Source organism: Pelodiscus sinensis, chromosome 7 (genome assembly GCF_052426305.1).
Source record: "Pelodiscus sinensis isolate ZL-2025 chromosome 7, ASM5242630v1, whole genome shotgun sequence".
NCBI lineage: Eukaryota > Metazoa > Chordata > Testudines > Trionychidae > Pelodiscus > Pelodiscus sinensis.
The window spans coordinates 51434394-51452322 of record NC_143058.1 but is presented as its reverse complement, the minus strand read 5'-3'; the positions used below and the strand labels follow the sequence as shown (position 1 = coordinate 51452322).

Genomic DNA, 17929 nt, shown 5'->3' with positions numbered 1-17929 from the left:
ATGCTTCATTCTCTGGACTTCAGCTACTATCACTCCTGTGGCATATTGGCAGTAGAAAAGGTTCAGAAAAGGGCAACGAAAATGATTAGGAGTTTGGAACAGGTCCCATCTGAAGAGAGATTAAAAAGACTTGGACTTTTCATCTAAGAGATTAAGGGGGAATATGATGGGTCTGTAAAAGGGGGTCTATAAAATCATGACTGTTGTGGAAAAAAGTGAATAAGGAAAAGTTATTTACTTGTTCCCATAACATAAGAACTAGAGGGTCACCAAATGAAACTAATAGGCAGCAGGTTTAAAACAAACAAAAGGAAGTTTTTCTTTGCGCAGCACACAGTCAACTTGTAGAACTCCTTGCCAGAGGATGTTGTGAAGACCAGGACTTTAACAGGGTTCAAAAAAGAACTAGATAAATTCATGGAGGTTAGGTCCATCTATGGCTATTAGCTAGGATGGGTAGAAATGGTGTCCCTAGCCTCTGTTTGTCAGAGGCTGGAAATTGATGACAGGGATCATTTCATGATTCCTTGTTCTGTTCACTCCCTCTGGGGCATCTGGCATTGGCCACTGTCAGTAGACAGGATACTGGACCAGATGGACCTTTGGTTTGACCCAGTATGGTTGTTCTTTTGTGGTCAACCAATTCTGACCTTAAGTCATTGGAGAAGGCTCACATTAATGATAGATGCAGGATTGAAAAGGGACGGGGCAGCCAGACTTAAGTATCTGCTATTGGAATTGGCACTCTACCTTCCATTGGAACCTTCTTGCTCATTCTGAGTATGGGGGTCAACCTTGCTCCTTCAGCCTTGGCTGTATTGAGAGATGGATCAGTTTCACTAATGCCTAGAAGTACTGCAAATCTTCTAAGTACTCTGTACTGAACACCATAAGACTGGAGGGAAAGACCTTCAAGCTCTACCTGGGTATGTCTACACTACCCCGCTAGTTCGAACTAGCGGGGGTAATGTAGTCATCCGCAGTTGCAAATGAAGCCCGGGATTTGAATTTCCCGGGCTTCATTTGCATGAAGCCGGCCGGCGCCATTTTTAAATGCCGGCTAGTTCGGACCCCGTGCCGCGCGGCTACACACGGCACGGACTAGCTAGTTCGGATTAGGCTTGGAGTCCGAACTAGCCGGCATTTAAAAATGGCGCCGGCCGGCTTCATGCAAATGAAGCCCGGGAAATTCAAATCCCGGGCTTCATTTGCAACTGCGGATGACTACATTACCCCCGCTAGTTCGAACTAGCGGGGTAGTGTAGACATACCCCCAAGGACTAGGAGCTGCACTCAAAATGAAAGGCACTTGCCAGAGAGAGCCTCAGAATGGGAGGTTTATTTATTCCAAAGCCCAGTTTAGGCCTTGTGAGATGACTCCCGATGTGCCAAGATCATTGTTGTCACCTCAGATTTCTGCACCACAAAATCAGAATGCTTTCCTGGTACCATCTATTCCTGAGACATTTGCGGCCCTCAAAATCTCTTGGTACCAGCTTCCATGCAATTCAAGATGCTCACTTGGCATTAGCACCAAAGGTCGTACCACATGGGATCATCAGATCTGACAATAAGCATACCAGTTACAATGGTACCATCTGAGGAAAGCTGCAGATGATCTCATGGGTATCTCTTTCTCCAGAATTTGTTCCAGCCTCTCCAGTACTGACGGAAGACAGATCATTCATGATCTCAGGAATCAGATTTTTCTTCAGATGTCTTCATTTTCACCAGGGCATGATGAAATGCATACTAGAATACTCAAGGACCTGGCTGAAGAGATAGCTGTGCCTTTAGCTATTATCTTTGAACAGTCATGGTGGGTGGTAGACATTTCAGAAGACTGGAAAAGGGCAAATATAGTGTCTATCCTTAAAAAAACCAAATAAGGACAACCCAGGGAATTGCAGACCAGTCAGCTTAACTTCTGTACCGGAAAAGAAACGGAGCAATTCATTGCAAAAATCTAGACCATAACGTGATAAGTAACAACATGGATTTGTCAAGAACAGATCACGTCAAACCAACCTGACAGAATAACAAGGTCTTGTAGAGAAAGGAGAAGTGATAGATATGGTATATCTCATTAACAAACTAGGAAAATACAACTTGGATGGAGCTACTATAAGGTGGATATATAACTGGTTAGATAACCATTCTCAGAGAGTAGTTATCAATAAATCAGTCATACTGGAAGGGTATAACGAGGGACGTTCCACAGGGATCAATTTGGGGCAGGTTCTATTCAGTATTATTCTTCTCTTAATAGGACAAGAAGCAATAGGCTTAACTAGCAGCAAGGAAGTTAAGGTTGGACATTAGGAAAAACTTCCTAATTGACAGAGTGATTAATTTCTGGAATAAATTACCTAGGAAAGTTGTGCAATCTCCATCTTTGGAGATTTTTAAGAGTAGGTTAGACAAATAACTGTCAGGGATAGTCTAGATGGCACTTGGTCCTGCCATGAGTGCAGGAGACTGGATTTGATGACCTCTTGAGGATCCTTCCAATTCTTTTATTCTGTGATTCTGAAGTGCATTTGTTTGAGAAGTCTGTGTGCAGTGCCTACCCTTCTTCTTACCCCACCTTTCCAGCCCCCCGCTTTCAGCCTCAGTTCCAGCAGGGTGCATACTACACAGATCCTTACGCTGTCAAATTTGGACAAATGATCCTTCAACCCCTGTCAAATAGACTTCAGGTTCACCTCCAGTTGGGACTTCTGTGAATCACCAATAGTGCCATGAATGTGGACACGGTACTTGAGCTGAGGCCTCCCTGGTGTCAAGTAGAACAGGACAATTACCTTCTATGTCTGTCTTAGAATATTAGCCTTTTTTATAACCATCACGTAGTTGGCTCATTCAATTTGTGATAATGCCCAGATCCTTTTCACATTGTGTAGCCATACATTTGATTTTTCTTTAAATGAAGTATTTTGCACTTATTTTTATTGTTTCATTTAGCTATTTAAGATAAATTATCCAATTTGTCAAAGTTGTTGAAATTCTAATCATGCCTTCCAAAAGCTTGCAACTCCTACCAACTTAGGGTCATCTGTACATTTTCTAAGCATACATGCTACTCCGTTATCCGAGTCATTCATGAAAATATTGAAATGATTCTGAAACCAAGATCAACCCTGTAGAACCTCACTCAATGCTCCTTCCCAGTTAGACAGCAGATCATTGATAATTGCTCTACATTTGGTATTTCTACCTGTTGTGAAGCCACTTTATAGTGATTTTGTATAGATTGCATTTTGCTAGTTTATTTAGGAACTGTATCCAAAGCCTCACTAAAAGTCAATTTTTTTCCCTCCCATCCCTCAATCCAGCAAGCCAATAACCCAGTGAAAGAAGGAAATTAGGTTGATTTGATGTGATCTGTTTGAGAAATCAAAGTTGGTAATTCCTTATTAATCTAGGTGCTTACAAATAATGTACTCTATTAACTGTATGATCAGCCATAGACATTTTTATCCCTCCCGTCCCTCAATTCAACAGTCCAATAACCCAGTGAAAGAAGGAAATAACTCACTAGAAGAATAAACTGGGATCGGTGTTGTCTCCCATTTGTATAGGAATGAGAGAATGCAAGGGAGTGTATGATTTATAGGTGTTCTGTGTAGTAGGAAACTTCTCATGCAGTACCCTGTGTCTGTTAGCTGAAGAAGCAGGAAATATTGTTTATCTAACCAAATTAGGATCAGTTGAGGGTAAAGATAAACACTAATGTGGTCATTGAGAACCTTTACAGCTTAAGTGGATTTAAGATTTGCTAAGGAGCACTATAAAAGGTGGCCACTTTTTAGGGTAACTTTGCCAAATACATGTACTTTATTAATACACTAGCTTGTAACGAGTATTTGTGCCATTTTTTTGCTTTCAAACTGTACAAATCTGGTAAAACATAAGTAAATCCTGTGATGTCAAGCCTTACAGGACTAGATTTATGTTGAAAAAAGTGGCTTAAAACAAAAATATCAAAGGGTATGTAAATCCGTAAACAAACAAAAACACAAAAAAGGAAGGCAAGACAAAATGGTTTTATGGCAAGATTCAAGAAGTCATTCAATCCACAGGAAATGTCTGTCAGAAAATTGAGATCCACCTTTCTTGTGAAGCCAATAAAAGGAACATAAACTACTATGGCATGTAAAATGATTAAAGGTTAAAAATGAAGAAAGCTGGAAGGGACTAAGAAGAACAAATATTAAGACATAAAAACAATACAAAATGCATTAAACAGATATTAAAAGCAGGAAACTCCTGAGGAAAAAAGTTTGACCTACTCAACTTCCATAATAGACAGGCAATTAAAAAGACGAAGTTGCAATGAAGCTAAATTATTTTTTTGTATCTGGCTTCACAATGCATATTCGGTGCTTTCATTTTAAGAAATAAAGATGAGACACTGCCAGACATTGAAATATCAAGAGTTGGTGCTTGAACAGGTAGATAACGAGGAAGGAACAAACTAGTAATAACATGATTGTTTAGTTGCAAGAATTCTGAAAGAACCTGAAAATGAAGTGGCTGAGCTTCTAACAAAAATATGCAGTCTCTCCTGGGACTCTGATACTTTCATACTGGATCAGACCAGCAGCACATCTGGTCCAGTGACCTGTAACTAGAACCAGATGTTTCAGAGTATGATGCCAAGAACTCTGTTTTGGGCACTTACGGAGCCCAGAGGGGAAAGTTTCATCCCACTTTGGCTATTGTTTGAAATTTCAACTGCGAAGTTTAACTTTGAATATTCTCAATAAGCATAGAGAAGTGTAATGCTTACTAAGATCTTGGCCTTCATGATTAAAAATTTGCTATTGTACAAAAGGTGTAGAGGGTAGTAAAATCTACTTTCAAAAGAATATTAAAGAATGAGAGAGAGAAAATGAACAGGAAAAAGGCAGATGTTTCAGAACATGATGTAAAAGAATATGGAAGCTAGGTGTTTACCTGCCAATCTGTCCTACAGGGGGTCTTACAAAAACAAAATTTATGAACTATTGGTTGAAATATTAAATATATTGTAAGGTGTTAAGAGGAGGGTAATTGACTAATTGCTTACTTGATACAAATTGTATCAGTACACAATTAGCCAATAAGGAGCCTCACTGCGACTCTGCAGTTTAAATGTAATAGGAGCTGGATATGAAGGCAGCTCAGCTTCTACTACATTTAAATGGCAGAGCTGCAGCAAGACTAGGTCTGGGACATGGTGCAAGCTGGGACTTAAGCGCAAGCCTACCCTGGGTGTCTCTTACTACATTTGAAAGGCAGAGCCGCAGCAGGGGTGGCTCAGAGGCAGCAGGGGGAGGCAGTGAGTAGTCAAGCAGTGACTAGACTACCCAATAAGCCTAAGTTTATTGAGTAGTTGCTTAATATATCAGATGTACAACATTTCTATGCCTAAGATTTTTCAGAAGTAACTGGTGAATTTAGGGTGCCCAATTTGACACACATTATGAGGACCTAATTTTCAGACAGTTATGAATACCCATCCTGTGAAAATGGGAACTCCTTGAGATGTTTTAAGTTGAACACCCAAAATCCCTTGTTACGTAGAAAATCTTCACCCAAGTTAACATTATTATAGAACCATTAAATTCTTGCTCACACTGCATGAACATATGGTCTTAATTGGCTATATTTATGTTAAAATAGTTTGAAAACATTGTTTGACACGTGTGATCTGATTGCTTACATCTTTGCTAGGTTAACTTTCTTTTTCTGCATCTTTCAGTTAGAAGAGCTAATTGGGCGTTAAGATGTTTGTGCTGGAGGCAGTTGCGGAAAGTTACCAAAGCTTTGTTTGGCTTGACAGCAAAAAATGATAACTCACTAGCATGCCAAGTACTGAACCAACTGTTTGATGTAGGTTAGACATAATACAAATCCAAAGGCTCTTCATTGTATTTCAGAGACTGAAATTCCCTAGTGCTCTCAAGCTCTGCAGTTTAAACATTTCAGTACAGCTGTGTTCAGAAATGAGATTTTTAGAAAACATTTGGTGATTTTCACCTTGTAATAATTACCATTCCATGTCTCAGGTGGCAATGAATGTATATGAGCTGTCGTCTGCTGCTGGATTGCCATGTGAGATCGATCCCGCCTTGGTTGTAGCACTGTCTTCCCAAAAATCAGGTAACAAGTCATATAACCTTTGAAAAGTATATTTAGCTGACTCTTTTTGATGGAAAAAAATCGAGAAATGTGTGCAGATGTTTGCAGAAGTAGGCAAAAAGCTGTAGATGGATTATTGGTTCTTTGTATTGCCTGAATTGAGCCATGTATATTGCCAGGTGAATTTTCCTTTGAAACTTAAGCATTTGCTATGTAGACTGGAGTTTTGTGAGCTAACTGCATAGGGAAATGGGTAATAGGTGAAATGTGGATGAACGTGGTGATGCCTTTGGAAAAAACTGGATTCATTTAAGGAGAAAAAAATAGTGGGTTGTGTATTGAGACTAGCAGAAGGCAAATAGTTATTTTCTGATGCACAGTAACGATTAAATCCTTTCCTCTCTATTTGTAATGTTTAAAATGTCAGCGTTTCAGAAGCAGTTAATAAATCAATAATGAGAAATATATGAAGGTTGTGTTTCATGCAAACATTAACATGATGGCAGACAAAACATTTAAAACTATGCTTGTGAAAGCATCCAAGGCACGTTGTAATGATTTCAGATTTTACATCATTCATTTTAAAGGGCCTTTGCAAATCCTTCCTGTTCTCTAGGGTATTTTTTTTTTTTTTTTTTTTTTTTTTAAAGGGGGTGTAAAAATAAATGAAATTCTCAAAGCTGTTTGGCAGATATTCATTTTGTTCCCTGTGTTTCTTAGCAAACACTTGATTATTCAACACAAAAGAAAAAGAAGGTGAAACAGTGGTAATACAAATCCATGAATACATCTTATTTGCTTTGTTGTTACTCGTGACTGGATATTTACAGTGTGTGAATGGTTAGATATCCTATCTAACTTGACTTTTTTCCATTTTCTCAGATATGGGTTGCTTTGGGGTGGGAAGAAACACATTTAAGTTCCTGAAGACATTTGTTACTATTATTTTAATATTAAATTATAAGTTGGGGTCAGGCTATCTGAATGGCTTTTTAAAATGTCATTAGTAAAGATTAATGTTTGTGTGATTCTGATATCGCTTCTCTTGGTGGTTCTAACAGCAGCTGACCAATGGGTCCAGCTGACCAATTCCCCCTCTTTCCCGTCTTCCATGCTGGGCTAAGACAAGCTCTCTACATGCTCTGGTTTCCCATAGCTCCTGATCCTTGTATGTAGACCCATGGGCAACCAGTGAAGCTCAGCGCACTGTCACTACCCAAGTGCTGGCTCCATAGCTTCTATTGGCTGGGAACCGCAACCAATGGGCGCTCCAGGGGCAGTGCGCAGAGCCTCCCTTGCTGCCCATGTGCCTCGGAGACCTGGTGGGTGCTTCCTGGGAGCCATGGTAAGCACCACTGGGCACCCAAACTCCATCTTGGAGCCTGTACCCCAAATGTCTGCCTCAGTATCAAGGCCCTCCCCCACCTCAAGCCCCTCATACCTGCAGATCTGTGGTTGTCTGCTTTATATCCATGACTACCCACATCCGTGAATACCATGTCTCATTTTTGCATATTTGGACACAGATTTTGTATCTAGAACCCTGCAAATTTGTGGGTGTCAAATCCACAGATCATTTATGAAGCTTTTGATGTGTATATCAATTTTGTATCCACGCAGAGCTCTAATCATCAGCTAGTCAATATATGCTATCCATTAATAGTGTGCTAGATACTGTAATTCACTTGACTTAACTTTCTAATCTCATGGCAAGGTGAAGCAATAATATTTTAGACAATGGGAAATAAATTATAACACTCAAAAAGGCACCTTTTCTTCAGTTGTCATTAGTAGCTTTGTTGCCTTCACTGAAGTTACTGTATTTACACCAGTATAACCCAAAAAACCAGAATTTGTCCTAAAAGCTTTTAATTATAGTGAATGCATAGTTTAGTAGCGACAGTAAGGAGGGATACTGCTTTTTCCTTATTCTTACAAAAAAAAAAACCCCCAAAACCATTTCCAGCCTATCATGAGTCTCTTGTTGCCAAGATTTTTTGCAGTAAATCTCTCCTTTCATGAAACCTGAGAGAGTGAATGCTGATGTTTGGCCTTATCACTTAGTCAGACAGCTTCTACGCTTGTCTCTTTGTCGTTGCAAATAAACTCTTGTCTTTTATTTTTAAATGGAAGGAGTTTCTTCTTATTTTCAGAAAATATTAGTCCAGAAGAAGAATATAAAATCGCCTGCCTCCTCATGGTCTTTGTGGCAGTCTCCTTGCCAACTTTGGCCAGTAATGTGATGTCTCAATATAGCCCTGCCATTGAAGGTACTATTTATCGAGTCTTGTTAAATTTTTGTATGAATATTTTCTTGCTGAAATATCCTGGTTATTAATCTTTCCAGTGGTTTTTCTCAATACTTGCTCTTTAGCGTGTTATCACATGTTTTATGGTGGATGGATCCAACAGTAAATTAGGTTGAATCTATATCCTGAGAGAAAAATTATTAGACATTTGTTTACCTTAATTTTGTTTTGAAGCAGTGATAAATTAAAACTTCACATTTTAAAGACATAGTTCTAGAATATGCTCTTTAGAAGTTACTCTCACATGAAGCAGATAACCTAAAACATCTTTTCTATTTTGATTAATCTGAGAATGTACATTGCTTAACATGTGTGGTGTTTTACTAACTTGTTAATTTACTACTGCTAGATTGGATTTGTGCCTATTCATATGACTTGATAGCTTAATATCTCAACTACTGAGAATAAAATTCTTTTTTTAAAATCTAGGAGTCATGAATTGTAAGTAGTATCTTCTAAGGAATCTTTTCTATTTTCCTTTCTTTTTTAAAAGAAAAAGATCTTTGACTCAAGGAAATTCTTTGCTTGCAATCCACAAAAAATGTTTAGCGCTCTCTCAAACAAAACTAAGTTTAACAGCCGAGATTGTCAAAAGTGCTCCAACATACAAACAAATCATGTAATCACTTTTAATTAGTTCAGACTTTTGCCTTCAGTGCTATGTACTAAGGTCCAGATAGAAATATGTCGATTCTGTGTCTATTCACTTTGACCCACAGAGCTTTCTTTTTCTTGACCAAAATTTTCTCTGTATCTTGCACAGGACAAAGCTTAATTAACATAATATCTAGCTTCTCAACGATTTCCTTCCCAAGCTCTCTCAGAATTAGTAGAAGCAGCAGGGAAAGGTCAACATTTCAAAAGCTTTGAATACCAAATTAAAGAAAATATAGTATGCAATAATTTAGATCCACAGTATCCTGTTTCTCAAATCTTTGTGTGAATAACCGGCCACTTGTGTACTGCAACAATTAAGTGTGCAAACTAAGATTGCAGTTGCCATGCATTATTGCATACACACACATTTTTAGGGAAATTATATTTCAAGTTTCTGTTTAATTCAATGGTGTTAACTTCCTTGATGGGGGACATATTTTCTTTAATCTTCCGTGTATAGGTATGCATTGCAACTTTTAGATAGTAAATGTAAAGATATCAGCTCTGTACACACATATAATCCCAGAAAAGATGTATGTAGTGAACAGAAATTAAGTGTAGCATATTGATGAATTTACATGTCTACATCTTACTTAGATGAATAGGGAGAACAATTCATAGCCCTCAGAGCTATTGCTTCAGACTATCTGTAGAGCCCTGCAAATTTCTGAATGTATTCAGATATCCAGATCCGTGGGTGTGGATATCTGCATTTCATTTATTCAGCTGCAGATGCAAATTTTGTATGTGAAGGGCTCTAGCTGCAGATTTGGAAAGCCATATGTGTATTGCATTCCATTTTGGGAAGTTTTTCCAAAACTAGTAAGGGCCAGAAACTTTTTCCCAGATTAAATGTTCAGGGCAGAGGCAGGAGAGGGGAGCAGAAAGAGACGAGACAGACTAAGATCCAGTGATGGGAAGTGAGTCATGTTGTCAGGATCAATGTTGTAGCTGGGATCTCTGTAAGAGGGGTGGCATGTGTAGTTTTTATCATTTGTTCAGGATGAACAGTACTTGTTACATTTTGACCAATAAATTACACTAGAAATTACCTTCTGTCACCAATTTCTCTTCCAATGGGAGCCTGACAGGAGCTCTGACAAGGAGTCAGGCAAAGCTGATGGCCTTCAGAGGAACCCCTTAAAGTGGGGAAACCCGGGAGTTGTGAATTTCCCAAACTCAACTGATCCTACTTAGAATGGAAAACTGCATGCATGAATACTGCGTATGTGTTGTTCCATCTCAAAAATGATATATTGGAATTGGAAAAGGTTCAGGAAAGGGCAGCAGAAATGATTAAGGGTATGGATTGGCTTCTGTATGAGGAGAGATTAATAAGGTTGGGACTTTTCAACTTGGAAAAGAGATGACTAAAGTGGGATATGATTGAGGTTTGTAAAATCATGACTGATGTAGAGAAAGTACATAAGGAAGTACTGTTTATTCCTCCTCCTTACACAAGTATTAGGGGCCACCAAATGAAATTAATAGGTAGCAAGTTTAAAACAAAACGAAGTATTTCTTCACACAACGCACAGTCCACTTATGGTACTCTTTGCTAGAGGATGTTGCAAAGGTCAAAACGATAACATCTAGTTCTTTTTTGAACACTAAGTTCATAGAGGACAGGTCCATCAGTGGCTGTTAGCCAGGATGGGCAGGGATGGTGTCCTAGGCTGTGTTTACTCTGGCATGAATTTCCGGAAATGCTTAAAATGGAATACTATTCCGTTTTCAGTTTTTCAGGAAAAGGAGCGTCTACATTGGCAGGCTGCTTTTCCGGAAAAGCCCTTTTTCCGGAAAAGCGTCTCTGGCCAATGTAGACGCGCTTTTCCAGAAAAGAGCCCCGATCGCCATTTTTGCGATCGGGGTTTTTTTCCGGAAAAGACTACTGGGCTGTCTACACTGGCCCTTTTCCGGAACAGTGTTCCGGAATAAGGACTTATGCCCGAGTGGGAGCAGAATAGTTTTTCCGGAATAGCGGCTGATTTTGTACAGTAGAGCATCATTGCTTTTCCGGAAATTCAAGGGCCAGTGTAGACAGCTTGCAGCTTATTCCAGAAAAGCGGCTGATTTTCCGGAATAAGTGACCCAGTGTAGACACAGCCCTAGTGTCTGTTTGTCAGAAGCTGGGACTGGGTAACAGAGGAGGAATCACTTGATAATTATCTGTTCAGTCCATTCCTTCTGGGGCTCAAGGTCTTGGCCACTGTCTGAAGACAGCACACTGGGCTGTCTGTCCCAGGATGACCATTCTTATGTGCTGTGCTGTGCTGTGCTGTGCTGTGCTGTGCTGTGCTGTATTAGTGTTGTTAAGCACTGGCAAAACCTGGAGACAGTAATAAAAGAAGTTATGGACTTGAACTAGCTTCAGTTCCCAAGGCAAGCAAAAGAAGGAAAAATGTTATTTCAAAAACATAGACTTCAAGATATTCCAGCCATATCGGAGTGTTTCCCATTAGTTTATCCAAACCCCAAGTCTCCTTCTCTATCTCCTAGCAGAGAGCCAGACTTCGATCTTTGCTCCTACTGACAGAAGACTGAGATCTTAATAACTACCCAAATCTCAAACTAATTGCCAGAGATTAGTTTTTCCTTAGGTTAGACCAGTCACCTGCTGACAGATGAACCAGAGAACATTCATGCTAGTTTCACAGTCAAATTTTCCTCCCTAGTTTGTCTTTACCACACTGCCTATTCACTTATTTCTCTTCAAAGAAGAGGGAATCTCTCTTGAGCTTGACATGCAAACTGTCAATTCTTCTTTGAGTGCTTGATTATGTCCATTCCACTTAGGTGTGCGCGCACGCCGCGTGCATGAGTTCCGGAAGCTTTTTACCCTTAGCAGTACCTGTTGGGCCAGCCGGAGAGCAACCTGGAGTGGTGCCGGTATAACCACGCATATATTCCACTGCTGGCCCCTCATCCCCTCAGTTTCTTCTTACTGCCCGTGACGGTTGTTGGAACGTTTTGCTTGCTATTGCAAGTGTGCCCTTAGCACTCTTATATCTTGTAAATAGTTCTTCATTGTTGTAGTTGTTGAGTTTCTGTTGCCAGAATAGTTGTTAGATAATTCGCCAGTTACCCTCCTTTTCTTTCCCCCGCCCCCGCAGGGGGTATGCCAGGGCCTCAGGGCTTCGCTCTACTCTGCACTAGTTAGGCCTCAGCTGGAGTACTGTGTCCAGTTCTGGGCGCCACATTTCAAGAAAGATGTGGAGAAATTGGAAAGGGTACAGAGAAGAGCGACAAAAATGATTAAAGGTCTAGAGAACATGACCTATGAAGCCAGGCTTCATGAACTGGGCTTGTTTAGTTTGGAAAAAAGAAGATTAAGGGGGGACATGATAGCGGTTTTCAAATATCTAAAAGGGTGTCACAAGGAGGAAGGCGAAAATTTGTTCCTCTTGGTTTCTGAGGACAGGACAAGGAGTAATGGGCTTAAAGTGCAGCAGGGGAGGTTTAGATTGGACATCAGGAAAAAATTCCTAACTGTCAGGGTGGTCAAATATTGGAATAAATTGCCAAGGGAGGTGGTGGAATCTCCCTCTCTGGAGATATTTAAGAACAGGTTAGATAGACATCTGTCAGGGATGGTGTAGGTGGAGCTTGGTCCTGCCTTGAGGGCGGGGGGCTGGACTCGATGACCTCTCGAGGTCCCTTCCAGTCCTATGATTCTATGATTCTATGATTCTATGATTCAAACCTTGCTGGTGCCATTCAAAGCCTATGCCCTGTGGTGACCCGCATAAGGAGTGCCTAAAGTGCCTGGGGGAAGGCCATCTGATGGATTCCTGCAAAATTTGTAAGTCCTTTAAGCTGAGGACTAAGCATGACTTGAGACTCAAGCTACTCCTGATGGAGTCGGCACTCCAACCCCCCGCACCAGAATTGGCACCTTCGGTGAGGACTGATACTGAGGCACTGATCCCAGTCCCTGGCACCTTCGCAAGAAGGTGCGAAGAGGGAGATCACCCTCGAGATGGGACCACGGGGCACGTCTGCAAGGGGGATGCCCAGAGGCTTCGTCTTCGGAACACCATCGACACAGGCGGAGCCCCACATGGGCAAGTAGCCTAGAGACCCAGGACCTATCCATGAAGATGGTCCTGCAGCCGTTAATCCTGGATACATTTCTGGCAGCCCAGGAGCTGATAGAACTCACGTCTTCACTGGGGCCAGCACCGCATGATATGGAAGTGCACTCGGGCCAAGATCTCCAGGGAATTAGGGCAACTCCAGCACCACCTTCGGTGCCACCTCCCCAGTCACCAGAATGTGGACTAGGTCCAGCACCGATTGCAATAATGGCACTGACTCCACCAGTGCAGGATCTGATGTGGGTCAGGACAGCCGCCCAACTGATGCCACCAGTGCCACATCCCCCGGCACCGGTGTCCTCGTCTATGCCCCTGTCGGCATCGCCACCACCGCACCAGGGGAAACTGTTGACTATGGCACAGCACAGCCAGCGCCATGGGCCAGAGTAATCTGTGGCACCGCCATGATCCACATCAGAATGCTCCTCTGAATCAGATTCGGAATTCTGTTGTGTAGGGCCTCATTGCGTCACTCTGCCAGCTCACAGAGCTCAAGGTCCTCGCACAGGTCGAGGTCCCAGCACGGATCCCAGTTTTGAAACCAGTCCCGCTCGTGGCACCGTTCGAGGAAGGCCAGTCCAACTACGGTGCAGTCAGGGCGCCCTTTTGGACCCCCTGGGCAAACCACTAAACCCAGGGCCAGGGCCCTTCAAGGTCAGAATCGGTGGTGGCCTCGTCATACTCAGGCCATTGGGCTACCCTCTGAGACCCCACTTATGAGAGGCTCTGGGTCAGAGAGCAGAGCCAGCCCCCCGGAATTGGGTGGGGACTTGGCTCGTCCACCTCAGAAACCGCCCTACCCAGCTGCAGCCTGCTCAGCCTCTGCCAACTGTGCCGCAGAAGGACCACCTCCACAGAGGGACTCCTCGGACGAAGCCTTGGTGGACCCATCCGGCTATGCCAGCCATGGACATGTGAACACATCAGAACCTCCTCGGATGGCTGTCCCAAAACTTGGGGGTGCAGGCCGAGGAGGTCAAGGAGGGTGCGGATCCAATGGTGGGCATAATTACAGCTGATGCCCCAGCAAGGATTGCCCTTCCTCTCAACAAGTCAGTGGCAAAAATTACTAAAAGTCTCTGGCAAACTCCATACCACCGACTCAGAAAGGGGTTGAGAGGTGGTATTCTGTGCCACCGTGGGGTATAAGCATCTATTCGTCCATCCATCACCTGTCTCAGTGGTGGTGCAGGCCGCGTGCCAAAGGGAGAGGCAGGGACAACTTGGTTCCACCCCTAAGAGTAAAGAACCTAAAAAGCTCGATTTCTTAGCGCGAAAGGCTTATGTGACATCTGGGCTCTAGCTGAGAACTGCAAACCAACAGGCAGTACTCAGCAGGTGCACATACAACCCTTGGGTGGCTGTCAATAAGTTTAAAGCCCAGCTCCTGCAGGGGTCCCAACAGGAATTTGCGGCACTGACAGAGGAAGAAAGGGTGGTCTCCAGGACGGCCCTTCAGGCTGCACTGGACTCAGCAGATTTGGTGACACAATCTATGGCCACAAGAGCTCGTGGCTTCAGGTCTCTGGCATTCCCCCTGAATTCCAGATGACACTTCAGGATCTGTCCTTTGATAGGTTGGGGCTTTTTTCAGAACAGATTGATAGCAAGCTGCACAGTCTTAAGGATTCTAGGGCAACGTTGAAGTCCCTAGGTATTCATATCCCCGCCCCACAGCATCACTTGCTGAACCTGAGACCGCAGAGGGCGTACCAACAAGGATCCACAGATAGAGAAGTAGGAGGAATAATGCCAGAGGCCCCCAGGAGACACTCTCTTGCTCGGCCTCCGACCAGAACCAAGGGCCCCCGTATAAGTCCCAGGGCCAGAGGTCGGGCTTTTGAAGGTGCGCTCGATGATAGAGTACCAGCCCCAGTGCTAGATCACCCCTTCTCAGACAGACTCCCCTTTTTATCGCTCTTGGAGTTCTATCACTTAGGACTGGTGGGTCCTCAGTATGGTGGCATGGGGATATTCTATCCCATTCCTCCCATCGCCTCCTTCCCACCCCCCTTCCCTGTCCCTCTTCTGGGACCCCTCTCAGAGTACCTTCTTCATCAGGAGGTGTCTTTGCTCCTGTCTTTGGGGGCGGTAGAAGAAGTTCCATTTGAGTTCAGGGGAAAGGGCTTTTTATTCCTGTTACTTCCTCATTCCAAAGTCTAAAGGGGGCCTTCGCCCCATCCTGGACCTCAACACCTTCATAAGGAAATCAAGGTTCAGGATGGTGACGCTAGCCTCCATTATCCCATCACTCGATCTAGGAGACCAATACGCCGCCCTCAATTTGAAGGATGCGTACTTTCACATTTCCATTGTCTCTCACCACAGAAAGTTCCTGCGTTTCTTAGTGTTTGGCTTGTCCACTGCTCCCAGGGTTTTCACCAAATGCATGGCAGTGGTAGTGGCCTTTTTAAAGAGGAAGGGCTTCATGTCTGCCCCTACCTGGATAACTGCACATCAGAGGTTGTTCCAGAGTCCAGGTACTGTTCCATATTGTGTTAGTCAAGCAAATCTTCTCTCAGCTGGGTCTCTTATTAAATTAAACCAAATTGACCCTCATACTCACTCAAGTAATCGAATTTCTGGGCGCAAGGTTAGACGCCATGATGGGGAGGCTCCGTTCAAAGTTCATGACCATAAAGGACATTATTCAGTGCCTGCAGACGGCCTTTATGGACCATGGTGAGGCACTGCTTGAGACTACTGGGTCACATGATGGCATGCACTTACGTAGTACAATATGCCAGACTGCACCTCTGATCCCTTCAGGCTTGGGTCTACAGGCCAGCTCGCAATCACATCAGTGCTGTGGTTACCATCCCCCTGGAGGTCCTGTCAACATTGGACTGGTGGCTGAGGGAGAGCGAAGTGTGCTGTGGGGTCCTGTTTACCCAGCTCCCTCCCTCGATGCAGCTGGAGACAGATGCCTCCAATACCTGCTGGGGAGTCCACCTGGCAGACCTACAGACGCAAGGTATGTGGTCCAAGGTGGAGAGGATGTTACATATCAATATCAGAGAGCTGAGGGCGGTTTGTCTGGCCTGCCAGGCATTCCTCCCTCATCTGAGGGTCAGCTGTGTTTCTGTTCTGATGAACAACACAGCAGCGATGTATTATATCAACCAACAGGGTAGAGCTCGTTTCTGTAGGGGCTACCTTCTTCCCGGGGGGCCTGCAATACCCTAGCGGACCGCCTCATCAGGGCCTTCTCAGCGCACAAGTGATCTCTCAAGGAAGACGTGGTTCACCTTCTTTTCCACAGGTGGCAGACTCCCCTCCTAGACCTTTTTGCATCTGTCCAACAAGAAGTGTCCCTGGTTCTGTTCATACCGAGGGCATGGTCCAGGGTTGTTGGGGGATGCCCTAGCGATGCAGTGGCCAGTGGGCCTCCGATACACCTTCCTTCCCCCCTCCCATCCCTGTTCATGATGTGTTCCTGAGGGCCAAGAGGTACAAAGCAATGTTGATTCTCATAGCCCCAGCATGGCCCCACCAACACTATCAGTGGAGGACCCCGTTGCCCTCCTGCTTGTACCGGACCCATTGATGCAAGAGCTCAGCCAGGGCCTTCTATGTCACCCGAACCTACAGTCCCTCCACCTCACAGCTTGGAGGATCCATGGCTGTGTGGGGCAGGGCTCCTTTGTTCAGATCCTGTGAGGTGGGTGCTGATGGAGAGTAGGAAACCCTCCACCAGGGTGACCTATCAGGCCAAATGGAAGAGGTTTTCAGCTTGGGTTGTTCAGAAAGGTGGGGACCCTGTGTGAGCCCCATCCCCCTAATCTTAGACTACCTCCTTGGCCTCAGGCAACAAGGATTGTCCACCTCAGTGAGGGTACACCTAGCAGCCATTGCGGCCTTTCACCAGTGACAAGGAGGGGACCCACGCCATATCATCAAGCATTTTCTGAAGGGTTTGAATAGGTTTTATCCACAGGTTAGGCAGCCTATTCCCTAGTGAGAACTAAACTTGGTGCTCCGGGGACTCGTGGGCCCCATTTGAGCCATTGGCTACATGTTCTCTCTCTCACCTATCTTTTTTAGTGGCTATCTTCTCAGCTAGGAGGGTATCTGAGTTGCGAGCTCTCTTTGGAGTTGCAATATATGGTGTTTTCTAAGGACAAGGTGATTCTATGTCCGTACTTCACCTTTCTACCTGAAGTAGGGTCCCTGTTCCTATGTCTCAGGAGATTTTTCTGCCGTTTTTTTTAATCTGAAGCCGCATGCAGATATGTGAGAGCACGCACTCCACACACTAGACTTTAGAAGGGCTCTTGCCTTTGATTTAGAAAGAACGAGACAGTTTCGTAGATCCACTCTGCTCTTCTTCTCTATAGCAGACAGAAAGAATGGGCTTCCAGTGTCAGCTAAGTGCCTGTCCTCATGGATCGCAGCATGCATCAGGGCATTCTATGTAAAGGGGAAATCGGTTCCACGTCTCACGGCCCACTCTACCCAGGCCTCCTCGATGGCATTCCTAGCCCAGGTGCCAATCATAGACATTTGTAGAGCGGCCACATGGTCTTCAGTCCATACTTACACCAACCATTACACAATTACGCAACAGGCTAGACAGGACGTAGCTGCTGGTAGGGCAGTGCTGCCATCTGATTCCTCTTACCTTCCTCCGTGGGTATGGCTTGGGAGTCACCTAAATGGAATGGACATAAGCAAGCACTTGAAGAAGAAAAGACAGTTACTTACCTCGTAACTGTTGTTCTTCAAAATGTTGCTTATGTC

The 17929-nt window shown here is 43.8% G+C and overlaps 1 protein-coding gene across 2 annotated transcripts in view; it reads left to right on the top strand.

The window, feature by feature from the left end:
- Positions 1-17929, top strand: part of NCKAP1 (NCK associated protein 1) — a 124274-nt gene that overhangs the window by 100618 nt on the left and 5727 nt on the right. For both annotated transcript variants that reach the window (XM_089779788.1, XM_075933759.2), the window contains 2 exons: positions 6054-6147; positions 8280-8396. In XM_089779788.1, coding sequence (XP_089635914.1) covers positions 6054-6147; positions 8280-8396 — 211 coding nt within the window. The remainder of the gene's footprint in view (positions 1-6053; positions 6148-8279; positions 8397-17929) is intronic.